The sequence below is a fragment of the Patiria miniata genome, unplaced genomic scaffold, assembly GCF_015706575.1.
Source record: "Patiria miniata isolate m_02_andy unplaced genomic scaffold, ASM1570657v1 HiC_scaffold_4, whole genome shotgun sequence".
NCBI lineage: Eukaryota > Metazoa > Echinodermata > Asteroidea > Valvatida > Asterinidae > Patiria > Patiria miniata.
Window position 1 is genome coordinate 8,285,679 of NW_024037071.1, and position 21,351 is coordinate 8,307,029.

The following is a 21,351-nucleotide window of genomic DNA, read 5'->3' on the forward strand; positions in this document are numbered from 1 at the left end:
GCTTAAAAATGAACAACAAAAATTGGAATGATCTGTTACAGTAATACAAATTAAAACTGTTCCTCGTAAAAATTGGCCACAGGAAAAAGAAAATGTTAAAAATTAATGAAAGAGCTTAAAACACTGCATGGGAAAAGAATAACAAAGAAACAAAGACAGAGTATGGAATTATATTTCTGATAAAAAGAAGAACAAAACAGAGACAAGATTGATAACACTAATCAGCAGACGGTATCTCACAAATTTATTATCTAATAACGCAATTTATTTTCCTCGTTATGGAGCGCGACTCGGCCGTGTCAGCTAAGATTCGATTCCACTCCAGGCGGTTTTGCGAGCACACACCATGCACACGTGTAGATCATATTGCATATAACTGCTTTACCAGCAACGAAACAAAGATCAGCAATTTCCCCGCGGAGATGCGATGGAGCCAATTTAAAAAAAAAAAAAAAAATTCAAAAAAAAAACTAAAAAAAAAACTAAAAAAAAAAAAAAAAAAATTGTCTCTTGCAATGATAAAAAAACCTTCATTCTTTCTTTTCTGAATAGTTAGCACAAAAATGCGTTTCTCATCAACTCAGCTCAAATTTTACACTTTTTAAAATAAGAAAAATGCTTTCCAACTTTTTCTTTTTCATAAGACGGCAATGCTGATTATCGCTCCAATCGATCTGAATATGTACACAAAAAATCGTAACGAAAAACGCAAGTTCTAAGAATTTCTGATTTTATTATGGCAATAAGCGATACTTTACAAAATGAGGAAAATAACGGAGTTAGGTTATAAAGAAATTTAAAACAATGCAGCACAAAAAAAAAAAATTAATACAAATACATACATGCCTCCCACCCCCCCCCCCCAAAAAAAATTCCAAGGTGAAAGAAAAAGTTGAATGCTCATTTTCAAATATATTTATTTTTCTTTCACTTATTGACCACTTCATATTTTTAACAAATTTTATCTACTGTTACAAAAAGATATATTACTGAAAAACAGTCATGGCAATACACAGTCAGAGAGCATGTGATGAAACAACTCTCTTTTCATCAAACCTTTGCAGACATTAAATGCAGTTGAGATTTATAGTCATGATTCGAAAATCCATAAACTGCGATGTCAAGACACTAAAAAAAGCCTCGACTTTTGAGTTCATCCGAAAACATTTTATTTCCTTGCTTTTTAATGACCATACATTCCTCCATGCTGTTTTATACACTTCTTGTGGTTCCAAAATTCCTGAAAAAAACCTGTTCCACAAATCTCGGCCAACATATAATTAGCAAAAAGCAACGAATGATTTGGATAGCTGCTAGGAAAAAAAAATTCCGTTATGCCCAAAAAATTACTCGATAAGATTCTTTTTCTACCCCTGTGAGTTCAGTGAAGGTTAACATAGGAGTATAAAAACGCCAATTGAAAAAAAAAACCAGGAGCAGATTCACCATCTAAATTATTATGCAAGATCTTTGGCTAGAGATAACGCATCGCAAACAGCAACTGAGCCACCCATTTGTCGTGATGACTGGCTGAGGTCGTTGCTGTTGCGTGACCCGCTGCCACGCCAACGACCTCCCACTAAATGATTTCAATGGTGAATCACAGCCGGTCGTACGTTTTTGTTGTTTTTTTCCTTTTTAAATCTACAACCAGCGTTTGATTTCACGTCTGACCGGAATCGCTGTCCCATTGTGGCCGGTAAAACCCAATGGTGGTTCTTTCATTGTCAGTAAACCCAACTGACCGGTACCCACTGCGGCGTGGTGCAGATCTCCTCCATGGCTTGCTCCAGCGTGCGGATGGTCTCCTCGATGTCGTTGTTGACGATGGTCAGGTCGAAGAAGTGACCGTAGGCCTGGCGCAGGAGCTCCGACTCTTTGCCTAGCCTCTCCAGACCGTTGTCCTGCAAACAAGCAAACAAACAAACAAACAAATAACCAAACAAAATGAAATCAATTATATATGTGAATTACACAAAATGAACATTTAGTCAGGGATTGACTTCTGGCAGTACAGTTGGGCGAAGCCAAAATTTGAAGGAGTGGTCGATGTTTTTGTTTTCAGGTGAACCTCCATCTGTAAGGAAAAAGCTATTGGAATATCCTTTTGTTCTACATCTAGGTACTGCATGGATGAGAACTGACAGAAAGCCGAGTTTCTCTCTCAAACCCTCTGATTGAAGGAACCAGGTTGGACAAACTCGTGGAACAATTGGATAGACTGCTTTTTAGGTCTTAACAACCGGGGAATATCTCCCCCACTGACATGCACTACCGGTACAAATATGAACAGTCTAAGTGACCCACACGATATTGACTGACAAATATTTGCAGTGAAACGTTCTGATCTAAAATGGATGGAACAACAGGGGGATTCAGGACACTCACGTGCATGTCGTTCATTCCGGTGATGGTAGGCGCAGCAATGAAGACCACAAACGGGGCAAACTCGGCACAGCGGAGCACTTTCAGTGCCTGGGAATAAAAAGAACAGGGACAAAAGGATACGATCATCAAACAGGAATGCTTGGAAACTGAGAAATGCACGGCAATGATAGAAATCGGAGTTTGTATTCAAGTTCTTACATGTCAGTCACAAGTCCTCCATTCATAAACATTTCAAATGAACTGTAACCAACATATTCTGTTGTCCTTGCTCACTTGCTTTTTAGCTGGGCCTTAATTTAACCTATCGCGGTAGAATCGCAGTAGAATTGCCTCAACGCAGCTTGTGAAATATTGTCCAATTACATGACATACAAATGGACGCGGAACGCGCAAAATCTGAGACAAACAAAACTTAGTGTACAAAAACTCCATAGGGTTGTCTAAGGGGCGTGGCTAACTCGCAAACGGCGATAGGTCAATTGTGACTTTACTTGTGACATGACTTGTGATTGACTTATGATTTGACTTGTGATTGGCTTGCATACAACTCTGATATATAAACTAAGTTGGAGAACAAATTAGAAGCCATTTTCTGAGGTTGCAACACGTTCACGCTCATGCCGCATGCGTTCTTAAAGACGAGGCGCTCACGCATTTTGGTAACACTATTGGTCGAAGGAGCCCGGAGTGCGTACGTGCTACCCGAGCACGACTTGCGCAAGCCTGTTTCCAACTCAGAAAATGGCGGTCGCCGAAGTAGTCTATACAATGGACAGGAAATTTCAGTACCGACAACAGAGGTAAACAATTTCAGAAAACATGTACAAAATCCAATCAACTGGTACGTGAATTCCCTCGCACATTTTTGAATAAATGGCAAATTGATTTAGCAAATTGTCTGGAGAAATGACATGCTGTGAATATTCAGTCAATTAAGAAAAAACAGGCAGTGAAATCCTTACACTCAACATGGGAAAATTGAAATATCTAGAATCTTCCGAAGTGACAAAAGAAGGAAATAATATAAGATGAAGCTGAAACTGACTGGGACTTTCAAAAGTTGACGTTGAATTTCGTTACTTTCCAATGCTTACGTAGAAACAGCCAAAAATCAAGTCATTTATGTGAGTCCCTGCCTGGTAAAGTTTACCAAAAAGATACGAAGGATCAAATGTTCAGATCTGTGGACCAGCGCACTGTACTACCACAACATGTACAAGTTACAAAGATTGTCTAATGAGAGCGACCAGCAATATTACACTTTCAAATAAGATTTGGATGCTACATACACGTAGTCTTTGAAAAATCTTAGAACACCAAAGTAGTTAAGAACACAGCCAACTCATCACTGACGTTAAAGGAAAACTCTGTTGGAGTCAAAATGACTGGCTATGACTGGCTTAAATCACTGCTGTCCGCCACGCTTTTTTGTGTGTGCAGTGACTCTCTGTGTGTCACAGTTATTTTAAAGCTACAGTCCATCATTTGCAGCTATCCAAAAAGTAGCTGGCATAATTATTGTTGAAAAACATACTTAGTTGAAAGATAGTAAGGAGACTACACTCCCTGTGAAATTATTCTTTCTGGCAAGCTGTCATTTAGAAGAAATCAACGAAAGAAGGCCTTTCCAACGGTGCTTCTGAAGAAGCCCCATAGGAAATTCAAATTAGTAGCTCGTTTTGTTATTCGGCAAAGCGCGCGTAAGCATTGGCACGACACACACGCGCACGCGGTTGCTATAATTCGTCGGATCGGTGCACGACATCGCGTAGCTGCAATCAGCTAGTGAGAACGTGTCTTGGACGCTGGATCCAGGCCCAATTCAAAACATGATTCGGCAACTTTTGATTTGAAATCGAGATTCTAGAATGTTGTTTTTTTCGAAAAATGCAGCTGAAGCTGAGCTGAAACTTCATCAGGTTAGTTGTCCAGCACCCTCCTTTAGATTTTGAGCACGTTTGCTGCTTCAAACGAACAAAATGGGCAAATTACAAATGATGGGCTATACCTTTAACAGTCACAGTCAGAGGATTATCAAAGAAAGACGCTAGCAGTACAAGAAGCAAATATATATATATATATCAAGGACTATTGACAGACCTGTAGTAATTTGACGTCAGATGACATTGCCACCTGTCCGTATGTGTTAATCTATTGACAATATTTTGGTGAAATGTTGTGACATGAATAAACACACACACAAAAACAGTAAGCATCACAGGGGGTGGAAGAAAGAAAATGTAGAACTGATTAAAATTAAAAGTTAGGGCTGCAAGGAAGATTAAATGTTCTTGGTTGGTTCATCTCCTAAATACTCCGCGTGGGAGTTTATACAGGAGGCCAGAAACACCGGGGCAAACCCCTTCTCTTTAGCGATAAGTGTCACTGGGTGAGCTCCGTGGTCAGACACGGGTCGCATGGTGGCTGACCTTCAGCTTGACCACGTTGTAGTCGCGTTCTTTGCAATTCAGTTTCTCAGCTGCGAGTAAAGACGTTTAGCTACCCCAGCCCCTGTTCAGAAAGACTTGGGCCATGAAAGCCATCAACTGTATGCCAGTTTACACTCGGCACAAAATCGAACGCATCCACACATTTGTGAAGTCATGTCACAAGTTTTCATGACGTCACAAATTCACACACAAAAAATAACACATTTCATCTCTAATGAATTTGGTAGCAATGTCGATGTCAAATTCGCTTCAGATTCGTATTTGTGTGATGTATGAACTGGCCTTAACCCCTTAAGCACGGGTTATAATGGGGACATTCCTCCACACATAGAGCAAGTGGCCCGCATGACTGCACAGCCTTTGTGTGGTAGCGGGACTGCACAAAAGCAGCAGCTGTAGAACTACCCACTAGCTGTGTGCCACGGCATACCACAGCTGGCAACTGCATTCCAATGAGGATTAGCGGCCGCAGCCATGACTGCTTCCTGGGCCCATGGGGTTAACCTAGTGGTTAGAGTCAGAATATTCACCCTTACCTGGGGCTCAACATCTAAGATTGCGATCAGTCCTTGCGTGTGGATCTTGCGTATGGTGTCCAGCTTGGTGCCGTACATGGCGTCCTCGTGGGTGCCGTACTCCAGGTACTTATTGGTCGCGATGTCCGTCATCATTTCCTCGTGGGAGACAAAGTAGTAATTCTTGCCGTTCTCTTCGTCTTTCTTGCATGGCCGTGTCGTGTCTAAACAAAAACAAAACAATTTTAAAATATTGCTGAAATGGAAAGTCACATAGCTCAACAAGGTGGAACGATAATGGATACCTGGGAAAAAGATCAAAGGAAAAGAGCAGTTTGATTTTTAAAAAAATATATTTCTGGTAACTTTTCAGTCAAGCAGGCATGATGATATCACATGATGTAAGTTCTTGGAGTCAGGTTTGTGCAGAGGTTCTTTCCTTGCCTTCCAAATACTGCGGCCGGGTTCGATTCCTGTTTTGGACCACAAGCAGCTTGAGTTCTCAGTCCCTACCCGTTTCTGTGAGTCCCCCATCCCACCACCCAATTCTAATCTAGGCTTTTCCTCCCACCCCTAAAACTTAAAAAAAAAAATTGAGGAGTCCTTGGTTAAATTTCCAGAAATAGAAGAATAATAATATTCTCATGAACGTGCAACCGAGCGCTTTGAGCTGATTTAACTGGGCCTGTCAAAATCCATCCCCCCATCAAAATCCATCCCCCCATTTTGGGGGGACTTTGGCAGATAAGCCATGTTTACCAAGTCCATCAAAATCCACCAGCATCATCGGTGGATTTCAACGGATTTGGTCCTGAAGCATTACGTGAAGTAGAGTGAGTGATGGATTTTGACTGACGTGGTCTTCTACTTAGTAACACTAAGTCGGGAATAAGGCTTATTGACGTTAGCAAAAAAAAAGATGAGCAAAGTAGAAAAAGAAATTGAGGTCTGTTTCCAGGCTGTTTAATACTCACGTGGGATGGGGTAGGCGTACTTGTCTGGATGACTTGTGATTAACGTGTTCTTGATGTGTCTCCTACCTACACCGTGGGCACCTGTGGGTCAAATGCAAGACAAACATGAACACCGAGTCACCACACCCTAGCAAGTCCTTAAAAAAAGTTTTTGTAGGCTTCGCGAAGGAGCAGCCAGGCAATTTTATTATACTTGGGAGCCTTGATGGTTTACAAATAGTGTCATTGATTCCTTACATAGGTGACGTTTTTCAAGGATCCAAGAAGGCTAAAAAAAAAAATGATCAGAGAATTGGAGTTATCGAAAATCCTAATGCACTTTTGTTATGAACCTTTGTGAATCCTGTTTTTCCAACGGTGGTCAGCCGACCACCATTGGAAATGTATCCAAAAATACCATTTTCTTGAAAATGACTTCACACCAGGTGCCATAATTTTACAGGATGCTTTAGACTGTCATTTACCAACATCCTAGTAAGGTATTTCGTAAAAACTTGGTAGTTTTTTTTTTCTTTGATGTCTGCAAATGTTGTATATTCCTTTTAATATCGCTCTCCCCCTGGTTCTGCACCAATGTGTACCTACCGAGAAGTACGAGTGTTTTCCTCATGAAGGCAGGCAAGCGGACCACCTCCTCATATGTAACCAGATCAAGTTGATCAAACACTGGAACGAGATTAAAAAAGGAAAAGGATGGAACGCCGTTAACGATTGGACTGTCAGTTGAAATTGTCTCCACCAAAAAGAGGTAGGAGATGGCATTACAATATTTGGACGGTTAGAGGCATGGTCTTTGGTAAACAAGTGTAATTTCATGAAACTAATTTAGTTCTAACTGAGTAATCAGTCCTTCTGTTTTGAGGCGTGCGATCACATCCCACGCCACCACATGCCTAAATGCTTCCTGAGAAGTGCGAATAATCGCACGCCTGAATCCCTCAGTACCGCACACCTCGGCATACATTTACGGCACAATTATACTTCATAATTTGTGAAAAACAAAGTACGTCGGTGAAGAGAAAACGGCTTTATTGTAAACCAAGATGAATATTATGAGAAAAAAAATACCAGATTGTTCGGTCCCAGCTTGAACAACAGAATCGCACACCTAGAGAAAAATCACATGCCTAGAAAAATCACATGCCTAGAAAAATCACATGCCTAGAAAAATCACACGCCTAGAAAAATCCAGGTGTGCTTTTTTTCACACAACTGTGATTTTCAAATCAGAAGGACTGAGTAATATGTTCTCCGATTCCAACATTTTCGGAGAGTGAAATTATTTTAAGACATCAGGTTACATAGAAAACCAAAACAGATTTCACATTTACAGGCACTTTTAACATGCAACAGATTTGTAAAGCGTTGTAAAGCCCTTCAGACAACTTCTAAGATTTGAATTTTGGGGTCGTTTTTAATACAGTACCCGTGTTTAACGTCAATAGGGTACTCGTTTCCAGTACTGCCCATTAATGCACACCACTTAACATCTGAACTGAAAAATTATAGCAACTGCGTGCGCGTGTGCATTGTGTCAATGCATGCGCGCACCCATTCACGGATTCACTGAATTACAAGCCAACTACTAATGGAAATTTCCAAAAATTTCATCACTTGACGCATCTTTAGAAATGACCTTCTTTTCTTGTTTTCCTCAAAATGACAGCATGCAAGAATAATTTCACAGGGAGTTTAATAGCGCCATTACTATCTTTATACCAAGTGAGCTTTTCAACAATAATTTCGTCAGTTACTTTTTGGACAGCTGCAAATGATCTACTCTACCTTTTAACTGAGGACAAATGAAAGGTTTTAAGTGAGGGAGTTTTTCATTCTGTTGATTATCATGGGGTACTGACCCGCGTTGTGCTTGGCGAGGTACTTGTCTCGGTACTGTTTCTTCCGTCGACCGAACCACGTACACGATGCCTGCTGCTCCTTCTTGGCTCTCTCAATGGCTAAACAGGCTACTCTCCTGCAGTAGAATGAAACATTTATGTTAAGGATAATGCCATAAATTGAGCAGCCCAGGAAATTCTGTAGACAAAACACCACAATCTGTGGTTCCCGCTGGTTATAGGCATCACCCTTTCTATGGGATCACTCCTATATCCTATGGGTTACAATGATTCATGATTCTATGACATTCCCATTCAGTGGTTCGAGACATTTTTTGAGTGTATTGTGCTATGGGATCAGTCCAAGAAATTCTGTAGACAAAACACAATCTGTGGTTCCCGCTGGTTATAGGCATCACCCTTTCTATGGGATCACTCCTATACCCTATGGGTAACAATGCTTTATCATTCTATGACATTCCCATTCAGTGGTTCTAGACATTTTTTGAGTGTATTGTGCTATGGAATCAGTCCAGGAAATTCTGTAGACAAAGCACAATCTGTGGTTCCCGCTGGTTATAGGCATCACCCTTTCTATGGGATCACTCCTATATCCTATTGGTTACAATGCTTCATCATTCTATGGCATTCCCATTCAGTGGTTTGAGATATTGTTTTTAGTGTATTGTGCTATGGGATCAGTTCGATCTTATGCGATTATTCCCGGTCACATGGTTCCACTTGATAAGCATCTTGCCATTCTATTAGTCCTATCCCTATTCAGTGGTTCCCTACAAGAATCTTGTCACTCTATTTTATGACATCCATCTCACCCAATCAATGGTTCCCACTGGTTATGGGCATCTGGTCATTCTATGGTATCAGTCCAATCCCATTCATGGTTCCCATTGATTATGGGCTTATCTTTTGCAATTTCACTGGATCAGTCCACTCGAATCCCACTCTGTGTTTCTCATTTTGCCATGGGCTTGTTGCCATTTCATGGGATCAGTCCAGTCTCTTGGGCTGTGAATCTTACCATTCTTGTAGCTCCGGTGATGGGATCAGTCCCGCTGTCCCGTTGAGCGGTTCCCCTTCCTTCCGGGCCTGCCACCAGTTGTGGTCGTCTTTGCTGATGATCTGTAGGATGTCGCCGCACCGGAAGCTCATGCCGGCTTGCTGGCAGGGGATCAGGTCGTCCTGACCTGGGTCATACTCAAACTGGGCTCGCACGTAAATCTGACACAAAGACCAAAACAAATCACCGAATCATCCACATTCCATTATCCACACAGAGGGGAAGTGTTTGACTGCATCTGAAACTCTTGTCCAGCTCCATTGTCTAGATCTTAACCATGGCCCAATTTCTTGCCCCTGCTTACTGTTAGTGAAAATCCCTGCTTACCGTAGCAGAAAATTCCCTGCTTCCGGTGAGCGTATTTCAAGGGTTAGCAAGGAATTTCGGCGTACGCGCGTGCACACAGCCCGGAACCGAGGATTCTGTGCTTAAAGGGTTGTGACTACAGAATATGTTGTTCATTTTCAACCCAAAATTGAATACAAGTATATTTTTCAAGCGGGCTGAAAGTTTTAACAAAACAGTTTGAATTCGGAGAATGACCTGAAATGTACAAATGGTAATGGAAATATTGAAAGGTGCAATGTTTAGATCCTAGAGCTGTTCACAAAGGCAAAGGATTTCCATTTTTTTAAACTAATTCTTCAGTTTGCTTAGAGTTGTAATAAAGTCAATCAAAGTCAATCGCATGTCAGTTCACAAGTCAGGACAAACATAACAAAAGAGCAACAAAAGATGAAATATGAACAATTATACGTTGTAAGTTGACAAGGGACTGGATGGCTTGTGATTGGCTAATAGAGGCTTGCGACTGACTCGATTAATTGCAACGCCTGAGTTTTTCTGTTGGCCTACCTCACAAGGCTGGGGTGCGTTTCTGTAGCTGGGCACGATCTTGAACGTGATGCTCCCGCGGAGCTCTCTAAGCATCCGCTGCAGGTTCTCCACGGTCTGGTTGGCCACCGAGACGTTGTTGATCTCACGGATCTCGTCGCCGACGTGTAGCGTGGCCTGCCGGTGGATCATGCCGCCGTGCATGATGCGGGCCACGATACACCGGCGGTCGTCGTTCATCTTCAGGGTGATGCCCTGGATGAGGGGAGAGATTAGACGGGATTAAGATTAGAGGAACGGGATTAGTCGAATCAGATATCTGCTTTTTTGATGAGATACATCAGCAGTCATTGTCCATGTTGTCCATCTTTAGGAAGGTGACTCCCTGGATATATATCTTCCCTGGATATACGTATTTGTACTCCGTCGTGTCCGATGTAAACAACCATGGTTTTTTTCTTCTTTTCTCAGGAAGGGTAAGACATTAGGTTAGTTTCCTTTCAACCAGATGTCTGAAATAGGACAAGCAAACAATCCAAAACATGTCATTTTTCAGGGATTTTAGGACCTACTGCCCCTTTAAGAATCATATTTTAATATGCACTGACAATCTGTGCAGGGGAATTCTCTGCAAAAAAAGAAGAACTTGTTACGGATAGAGGCAAGAAGGATGAGATAGGTTAGAAAGTGGTAGCCAATATTCTCCATGCCTCTGTGGATAATTTCAAACAAAATGCATAATAAATCATCAAGCATTCTCAGCAGGAGAAATACATACATGTATGGACTGTGATTAATGGATTGGGATTAGTAGATTCAGATCTGTTGGCACCGACAACTGAAAATAATCACACTGGTGCCCAGTTCTATCACAGCAACATTACTTTAGGCATTATACCCAAACTAAATACACAGTGTCGGTGCGCAGTCTACAAATTGACATGTATGTCAATTATGCTGTAACAGGAAATGCAAATATATTTGAAGATAATACATCCACAAAGCAAACCGCAATCCAACAAACAAATCACTGCAACAGCTTTGTAGACTACTGATCTGCACAGATTAGCACAGTGCAAGTATATGTGCACGGCCCCTGAATACACTGCCATGCACACATTTGACCCAGCGCCTGTCCTGATGTATTAGAAAGCGCCGGACCTGCGACGGAATTAAAGCATGCGTGAAATTGACCGTCCTCAATCGCATAAATCTTGGGGCCCGGCCTCGGCAGACAGTCCGGCTCCGAGACTTGGGTTTTGCCAAAGCTCATTTTGTGATAATCTTATATCAATCCACGAAGAAGGGGGGGGGGGATGAAAAATGAAAAATCTAAAGTCTATTCCATGAATTGATCAGATTGATATGAATTAGTTAGAAATCTGATTACGCTAACATGTATGTGGCGACCAAAAAAAAAGAAGGTTGTGTTGACTAAACAAAGTAGTTGTAGGAAGTAGAGCAGAGAAAATGGAAACGACAGATTTAGAACAAGGGGAAATGCATCATTTTGCTCATTGACTTGTATATAAATGGTGTGGCCTAGTGGTTAGTGCTTGTGACTCATGATCAGAGGGTCAGGGGTTCAGATCCAGCTGCTGGCCATATGTTGTGTTCTTGAGCAAGCCGTTTTACCCTGTCTTGCCTCTCTCCACCCAGGAGTACATGTATAAATAGGTACCAGCATTAACTGGCCATTTTACTGTGTCCTTGGGCAAGCCACTTCACTAGGACTTGCCTCTCTCCACCCAAGAGTACATGTCAAAAGTGGTACTGGCATTATAGATGGCCGTTTCACGGTGTCCTTGGGCAAGCCACTTTAGAGGACTTGCCTCTCTCCACCTAAAATACATTTATAAATGGATACCAGCATTAACTGGCCATTTTGCTGTGTCCTTGGGCAAGCCGCTTTACCATGACTTACCAGGAGTACATGTAATAATGGGTGCTGGTATTAGCCTGCAATGGACTGGAATCCAATCCAAGGGGAACAGAAATGTTCTCAGTTGTCTCCGAGGGAACCAGAGAGGTTTATTTGGGGGTTCTTTTGGGCAAACTGTGAGAAACAAAACTGAGATCATACACAATGTACATGTATGATGTAAAATTTCTGTCGCCATCAGGAAAATGTTTGAAAGTACATGCTTGGTCCAAAGAATTTATCCTCTACTTCCAGAATCACGAGGCAAGGCAAGCATTCTCAGCTGCAAAATTAATCTTCCCCCAAACGTGGTGAAGTGACTGATCCAATTTATGCTTTTGAAAAAAAGAAAAAAAGCAATTGAGCAGATCGGGGGAGGCACGACTCCGACATGTTTGAGCGACTTCACGATCTTCATGTAATATCTGGCTGCTCTTTAATTAAATCATCAATCGGTTTGATAGCATGACGCAGGTAGCAACTTTTGTATAATGCGGGGGTGAGGTACCGGTAACTGTAAAAGCCTGGAAGGGGTGGATGTTGTTAGAAGAAAAAGAAAATTGCTGACAGTCGTTAGAAGGAGGACATTTTGTTGCAAGTGGAAATAGTACTCATATCCCTAGTTGCGTACGTTTTAATTTCTGTACTTTTTTCCCCGCAGAATGTACTCTAATACGACTGAGAGTTGTGTGGAATATTACTGAGGGTTTAAACTATGTATACAAATGGGCATAAGGCTCACATAAAATCAGCGGTGTAGACAGTGGCTCTCACTATAAGTGGGGGGGGGGAGAGAGGGGGGAGAGGGGGTGTCACGGTGAGTAGGGGGGGAGGGTTGGCTGGATTTTCCAGTGGGGGGGATGGGGAGGGTCAGTTTTTGTTAAACCTGTTAACCATGGTCACTTATAGGACTAACAAATTTCCAGTGGGGGGGGGGGGGGGTGGGTGTGACTGGGGGGCAGCAATTTTGTATGGGGGGCACCCCCCCCCCTCCAACGCTGCGCCAAATATAAACAAATCCAGATACATCTAATATTCTCTGACACTCAAAAGTTTCCTTTGGCCCCAGAAAACCATCCAATGGTGTTCGACAGTCTGCCACAAATTTCCTCAGCGCTCCACACCATGTCAGCCTGAAACAGGTGTTAAAATACTTGTGTTGACTGACCGTTTCAGTAACTGAGTGGATTGTTGATTAGTTGATGGGTTAGTTGATGGATTAGTTGATTAGTTGATGGGTTAGTACCCTAATAAGCTATTTCTTTCTTTTTTTCTGGAGATATGACGTCATGATAACCACTGATCTCTATATAAAGACTGGATAGCTAATAAAGAGCCGCACAATGTACGAATTTGACGCCATATTGGTGAGACCGGCTGGTGATCTACAAAGGACAAGTTGCCGTCTTTATAGACAGCATGATTTCTTTTGTAACGTCGCGGTTCACTTGACTTATATTTTGGCCACCACCACTGACCCACTGACCAACTGACCAAGGTTTACTACAATTTTTCTAACGTCGTGGTTACTTTTATAATGCCGCAAATCACTTTTTCGGCGTTTTTGAAATAATAGTTACTACGGAAATGTGTCCTTTTTAGAACATCATAATATGTGTACGTGACCAAAATGCGCGTCAACTGTTGATACAACGCGCGCGTATTTACGCGTAGAACGTTAGTATATACGCGGCCATCTTCGTGAGACCGGGGGCGAATTGGTCAATATGCAAAGTCTACTGTGTGAATGTTGTATGCATATCCGCTATCCAGTCTTTATATAGAGATCAGTGATGATAACCCACTGAGAGATGACCAGTGTATATTCACGGCCTGCTTACCAGAGGCTCGTCCGAGTTTTTCTGGAACTGCACCAGTCGGACCCGGGTGACGGAGTCCATGGGCTCCACGTCCCCGTTGGGGGACTGCATCTCCTCGCGGCCGTTCAGGAAAGGCGACGTCGGGGGAGGAGTCACGCGGATGGCCGCATCGCTGTAGACCTCGTGGGCGACCACGTCGTGCGCTTGTAGCAATGCCTGGAGAAGAAAGAGGACAAGTAACAAGTTGGACATTAATTTAACCCAAATATATGTTATGTCTGTCAAATATATGTTATTTCTTTCAAAATCAATCACATGACTGTTTTCAACAGTTAAGAGCTCCCAGCCTACATAAAGCAGGATTGACTGGCTGTGACTGTTAATGTAACTACATGTAGAAAAAGGTGTTTAAAAAAAAGCTGAACTTTGGAAATCTCCTATACCTTTGTACACAGCCAGTGAGGGGAAAAAAAAGCTGAAGTCCAAAACAAAAAAAGCTGAAATCAGCTTTAAAGCTGAGATTTCACACCCCTGTAGATGCGGCTATGCTTTGACTGCAGGTGATTCACAAGCCAGCTGTGCCAACCACTTGCCTGCATTTTTCTGTGGACTGAATTTGACTAGTCACAGTGCTTGCTTGATACATGATCTCACTGTTGGTGACTAGCCTGTGTAAAAGGCATGGCAGGGGAAAGGAGTTGATATTTTGACTGTGTCCTGCACAACTGTCAACAGACTGATCCGTTATTAGCCCAACCCACTAAATGTTTGGACCAACCCACTAAATGTTTGGACCTGTCACGACCATGACTGCGCATCCATTATTAACCCTAACCGCCCTAACTCCATCAAAATCCATCCCCAATTTTGGTGGATTTTTGGGGACTTGGTCCTGCAGGCCTGGTTTGACTAAATCTTGATGGAGTACGATGGACTTGGGCCTGGAGGCCTAAAGCAAAGCATGCATTGGAAGCAGTGGGATTGATGGATTTTGTCGGACTTGGTCCAGTCCTTAGTAAAAGACAGTAGGGAGTTAGGGTTAAGGTCCAACAAAAGGCCGACATGGGTGCACTTAATTATACATGGCATGCATAGCTGGAACGTGCAGCTTGACATTGAGGAAACTCAAACCCATGTGCAGCGTTGGGCAATGCAAATATATAGCCAGGTGCAGCATGGTCCACTGTCCAATGTGCTATGAATATAACATTGTCTGGTTTACTTTAAACTGAATGTGCATATGTGATGCGATCAAGCTAAGTGAGTCGTTTGTCGACCCTGGCCAACAATTTTTTTATCACAGATTTAAAAACAGCACAATCTCAGCATTACTGCTGTGAAAACCACATGCTTGTACCATCTTTAGTTAAAAATTTATGGAAGTCGGAACACCAAGAGATGTGATGAAGTGATGTGATGAAGTGGCCCTAGTGTGGCCTGTATCTCCAAATGAAAATTCCCGACAAACGACTCATGTAGCTTGATCGCATCACATATTGAGATTGACATCACTCGTCGGAAACAATGTTTACTGTTGGTGAATTTCAAATTGTAGAACTGATTTTCTCTCCTGTGGTACATTGAGTAAACCTGTATATTTTTATATTTTCCCCTAGAAAAGTACATGCACACTTTTGGAAGATTCCTGCCTACGGTGTACATGTCGATTCCCCACTGAAGGATTGGGATCTTTGCACAGCGGTGGCCGACCCGCTCAGCTTTCACAAGGGCCCCGAAGGCAAGGAATCCCCGGCCGAAACCAGACAAGCCAGGACCCCCTTGAGACCCTACCGAGAGGTTATTGAACCCTATATCGAGTCCGGTTCCGACCCAAAGATAACATCCCCCCATCATCCATGCTGTATTGCCTTACATACATGTACGATCCGGCTTCAGATACATCACTGTGAAGGCTATGCTGTATCATGGTTCCCTGCGCGATGCGTATTATGTGCACAGAGCCCCAAAGTGCCCTGGGGATAAGGAATATGCGATTGGGAGCCTGACTATAAATGGACTGGGCACGTGAACTCCCATGTAATAAAAGAACGCCTATGTGTTTTTACAATACATACATGTGTACACATGATTGATATTACTGACATGTAGACACTTGAAGCGTTAGTACACACTTGAGAAATGTATTTTGTGCATTGTGAATGTTTGGACAATGTGGCTCTCAACTATCGTTATTACTAGGCCCATAAATCATTCCCGAGACCACACTTAGTCCCTGCATGAGTAAATTGCTTGTCACTGCTAATTGGCAGAAGTATTTTCTTTTTCAAACAAAGTAGCACTTTGAAAATCTACGATATGCAAGCCGCATTCATTAACTTTCTGTTAGTACAAGAATCATTCAAATCACTCATTTACTTTTCAAGTTACGGAATTTTAAACACAACAACCGTTTTAAAGTTCTGTCCACGGATCATAAAAACGGTGTGCGTTTTTTCAGCAAAACGAAAACAATTCAGACTCATCCCCATGTGATTTGTTTTCGTTTAGCTGAAAGAACACTGCACTTTTTTGTGATCTGTGGACAGAACCTTAAAACGGTGGTTATGTTTAAAATTCTGTAAGTTGAAAAGAACATAAGTGATATGAATGATTCTTGTACTAAAAGAAAGCTTATGAATTGGGCTTTCATATCCTAGATTTTCAATGTGCTACATGCAGAATTTCACTAAAACGATAGTCCCGCCATTTGGGATTCATTTTTTTTTACTCACGCGGTACACTGTACAGCAAGCACTGTACTTTTAAGATCACAAATCCTCAATCCAATATTTCTCAAAATTTGCAGCTGGGGAACAGCATGGCAAGACAACATTATCTGAAAGGTTAATCTTATAATCTCCGCTCCAAATTAATTTAGGCTGGGAGGGGATGAAGTCATGCACCCAGAAACCTCTCATATATGATGGCGAATGCAATATGTGCGCACCGACAGGGTAGTCGGATCCCCACAAGAAAAGAAAGAAATTGGAGAAAGTCACTGCAAAAGACATGAATTTTTTATAAGAACACAATATACAATATAATGCATTATGCTTTACAATACGATGACCAGTACAGGAATGTATGAAAGATGACTATGACATTTTTGCAAGATATTTCTAGTACACGAATACACATATGTACAGTGCCAATATATGCATTTTATTGAAAATTTCAACGTGCAATCAATTCAACTTGTATGTTTAACCCCAACATCTCACCAGAATTTGCAACTTTTGTTTTGATATTGTACAAAATTTCCTTAGGTACTATGAACTGGGCATTCTCAAATCCGAAAATGGTGAAGCAGACAGAGAAAAACAAGCGCGAGTGGACAAGAAGCTCTGGGCCGGGTACGGAATGTCTCACTTCATATGCAAAATAGACGCGCATGCGCACCGATCAAGACAAAGGGGCATGTTCCGAAAACTTTGGCCCAGAGTGCGTTTACTGACGACGGCATTGCATTTGGTCAATTTTTGGTCATTTTTGGTCAATTGGTACCGGCAGTTATATTTTTAGGGAAACTTAGGGTCAATTTTGGTCAATTTTCTGGGGGCAGCCCTGCCGACCGAACAACCATGAAGAGACCTGTAGAAGCTTAAAAACAATGTATCCACAACAGCGCATCAAAAAGTGCCGCATCCACCTCAGCTAGCAATGTTTTCAAGTTAAACCATTTAACAGTCCTGGCAATTTCGATATTTAATTACTTTTTTTCCCCAGCTTTTGTTGACACCCCCAAAAAGTGCACGTTCATGAAAAAGAAGAAAAGGAGAGAGAACAAAAAATTTTCCAATTATACATTGTAACACGTAGTGCGGGTATATACTCCCCCGGCAAAACCACCGACACGAACTGTCTGTTACTATTTGTATTGCGCCAAGCTTTGGCTCTGCACACAGCAGCTTGGAAACATTTCACAATTAGTCAAGACAACCTGGTTGATAATTAACCTCCTTCTGCCTACGTTATTTGCTGGCTGTTCACATATTTGGCCTCCTATACTTCCCCCATCCCCCTCCCCCCCAAAAAATCCAGAGTACATGAAACAACAAGTCTTGCATCCGAAATATAACATCCTCCGGCGATTTAGCATCCATGTTTTCACAAAGTTTTCAAATCTAAGTAAGAGGATCCCCCAGATTTTACTGAGTACCTTTCCCTCCCGATAAACTAATTCAGACATTACACCGACATGCCCGACCGCGGGCACAACCAGTTCCCCTGCCTGCTTAAGACCATCCTTTTACCCAATCATGCTTCACTTCACATAAAACCCCCGTCCTCCCATCTTAAAAAAAACCATAAAAATTTATAGAAACCTAGGGGGGATACGAAAAACGGATTAGAAAATAAATTATCCCCTCTTCAGTGCGCAAGCGGAATTAAAAAACACGAGAGCTTTTCAATTAGCGCGGGGCTGTGAAATGTTGACACGGGCTTCTTATAGTTTTCTTTCTCTCAAGACTTGAGCGTTCTGGAATACGACAGCCTTAAGCAGAGTGTCTGAATGGAGGGCAAGGGCCAATTTTCATGGAGCCCGCTGGCACGCTAAAGCACAGATAAATATTTGCCTAATAAAAACAGGTGAACAACCAAAATGCCATGGGATTCTAGTGTTGTAGCACTCGTACTCGGTCTCGTACGCGAGTACAGTTTTTGGTACTCGCATTCATGAAAATATACTCGTACTCGAGTACTTTTTTGGTACTCGTACTCAGGCTTGTACTGATGAAAATATACTGGTAATTATACTCGCAAGAAAAAAAAATCTCCATACTCGTACTCGTTCTCATGACAATAAAGCACTCGTACTCGTACTCTTGCAAATGTTCTCCCGCAAGAATTAAATTTCTTTTACGGTTTGGGAAGCTTCTGCATTTGGTTTAACCCTAACCCTCCTCAATCCTCCAAGTTTTGAAGGATTTTGGAGGATTGAGGCTGAATGGTAAAAAAGTGTCGGTTGATTTTGGAGGATGCATTGTGTCGAGTTCGTAGGCTGTACCCAGCATTGTTTATGTTCAGTCACGAACAATTGAGATCTGCATTACATGCTCGATATAATCTGCTTGTGAATGTCATCAGCACTGCCTCATCCCATTAACAGTGATTGTTGGAGGATTTGGATTGAGGCAATGCTCACCCCTCTTCTGAACAAGTTCGAGAAGTACCAGATGATTTTGGAGGATTGAGGATGGTTCCTAGCCTAAAGGGCTTTGGGGGTTACAGATCAATGCCTAGTTTGATAGCAAAAAGTCCTCGAAAGCACGTGACACATTTTGCTCCTACTTATGGAAAGTACTCATACCGGTACTTGTACTCGTACTCGAGTAGATTTTTTGGTTCTCGTACTCATGGAAAAATTGCCTTGTACTCGTACTCATAACAAATTACTCATACTCGTACTAATACTCTACAACAGTGTGGAATTCACATTGCTTGTAACTGGTTCCCGGCTGCAGTTTGCTAAGCACGTACGTACGTTTGCTTGATAGCAATATTTAAACTGGACCCTGGTGCATGTACAATGTACATGTACTTGTCAGCTACAACCTACGCACAGATGGAGTCTCTGCATGCCGCATTTGTCACGGTCTCACTGTATTACATTTGCCACACAGTCAACAACTCCACTCCGTCCGTTATACTTGCTTTTTCCGACACACATCAGTGCATGTATGATGGGCATTCCCGGAACTACAATACCCAAAGCCAATATTTTCACCCAACAAATATTTTACCTAAGGCCAACTAAATAAGTTTCTCGACCCCGTCCACTTTCTTTTGCCCAGCCGCCTCCCTTTTTAATTTTTTTTTTTTAATTCATACATTTGCAATACATTTTGCAAATATTATTGCCAATACATAAAATTGTCTTTTTATTTCATTCCAGCAAATTTCAATTGAATCACAAATCAGTTATTTTCCTGAATGTAATTGATTCTCTAAAGATACGGATCTTCTCAACAGCCATTTCTAGGCTCTTAAAGTGTCATCACTGCTCTGGGAACAATTAGCCTTCTTCCTCCCAACATGGATGTAAATTTTTACACCCCCAATCCATTCCGACGAAATATTATATAGGCCACGGAAATTGCATCATTACGTCCCCCATGGAAACAAATCTCGAGTTCATTTTTTTTTTTTAACAGGTAGTGCTCGGGGGATGCGACAAAAGCGACTTCGGACAACATCCTCCATCATCCTGCGTTACCGTTTCGTATTCTGCGTTGTGAAAATATCTACGGGGGACAACGCCGCGCATTTTTAACTTCGTCTTGAGAGACTCTCGGAGGAGTGGAAGGCCGGTGACAGCTCACACGATGTTGGACGTAGCTGTAGTTTTTTTTTTAAGGGGCCATGCGATGGATTTTGATAGTGAATCACATACTTTGTAAAACCTGCCATTTCTCTGAAATAAATAGTTAAGCTATTTCCTGAACACTGAGTGTTGGTGTGAAGTCACTTTAGGCGGACACTATACAGTTTTAAAATGCAGCTCATTGGAAATGGTTGTATAAAAAAAATTAGCACCCGACTCAAAATTTAGTACCCAACTGGCTTTCCCATACTAAATCAACATAGAAATCCCCCCCCCCCCAAATAAAAATAACAATAATAATAATAATAATAAAAATCAACAAATAGATTTAAAAAAAAAAAAATTAATAATAAGAATAAAAAATAAGAAAAAAATATAGAACTACATGTACGTCTGTTCGATGAACAGAACATGGGCTTTTTCGCAGTATGATTTTCAAATGACTCTATGGTATTTTGTTCATGACCAAAACGAAGACCCTGGATTATTATTACAAAGAACAATAATCAGAAATGATCCCCATCAAACAACAAAAACAAGACTCCAGCAACTTTGGTTCTGAAGCAGCTGTAGCACTGAAGCTTCTGCCTGAGACGTCATCCTTGCTTTGATCATGAATGTCCTACCATTTAGGCCTACATGTTACCGGAAGGTCAAGCACCATAAAAGGGAGGAAACAAGGCAGCACCCTAAGCCCTGGTTCCGAGTGGCTGTATGCCTTGAACCTTTATGAAGACACATGAGTGGACTTTGTGGAAGGTCCCAGCAGCAGAGCTTACCAATCACGCTAAGGAACTGTTGGTATTTTAAGACTTAAGCTTCTGCTGGAGAAGCCATCAGTGTTCTGCTCACGAATACTGCAATCAGCCAAGAACGAGCCAAGAAACCCAAAACCCTGAAACACCCAAAGCTCAAAATGACGTTCACTTGGACAGAACGGACTGCCATCAACAAACTTCCTATTTCAACGGGGCTTTTTTTAAAGCCAAGCACTTTGGTTTATGGCCAATTTGAAATCTAAGGGATCTTGCACACATGTCACTCACTTTTTAAAGGTGCTTCATCAGATGGGCCACATGTTTTAATGGGAAATATTGCTGCAAACGATGTCTCTCAACACATACAACGGCCACTTTGCAGAAATTCCCCCACAGCACAGATTCTGAGTAAAAAAGCTGTGATTTTTATCAGACTGACACTAAAAAAAA

The 21,351-nt window shown here is 41.8% G+C and overlaps 1 protein-coding gene across 1 annotated transcript in view; it reads right to left on the reverse strand.

Annotated features, from left to right (window-relative positions):
* Positions 1-243: 243 nt before the first annotated feature.
* Positions 244-21,351, reverse strand: part of LOC119739668 (peripheral plasma membrane protein CASK-like) — a 109,491-nt gene continuing 88,383 nt past the window's right edge. Inside the window, 9 exon segments of the mRNA XM_038214680.1 lie at positions 244-1,904; positions 2,389-2,475; positions 5,375-5,577; positions 6,328-6,408; positions 6,913-6,993; positions 8,187-8,302; positions 9,205-9,404; positions 10,099-10,332; positions 13,840-14,034. Of these exon segments, the coding sequence (XP_038070608.1) occupies positions 1,728-1,904; positions 2,389-2,475; positions 5,375-5,577; positions 6,328-6,408; positions 6,913-6,993; positions 8,187-8,302; positions 9,205-9,404; positions 10,099-10,332; positions 13,840-14,034 (1,374 nt within the window). The 3' untranslated portion in view covers positions 244-1,727.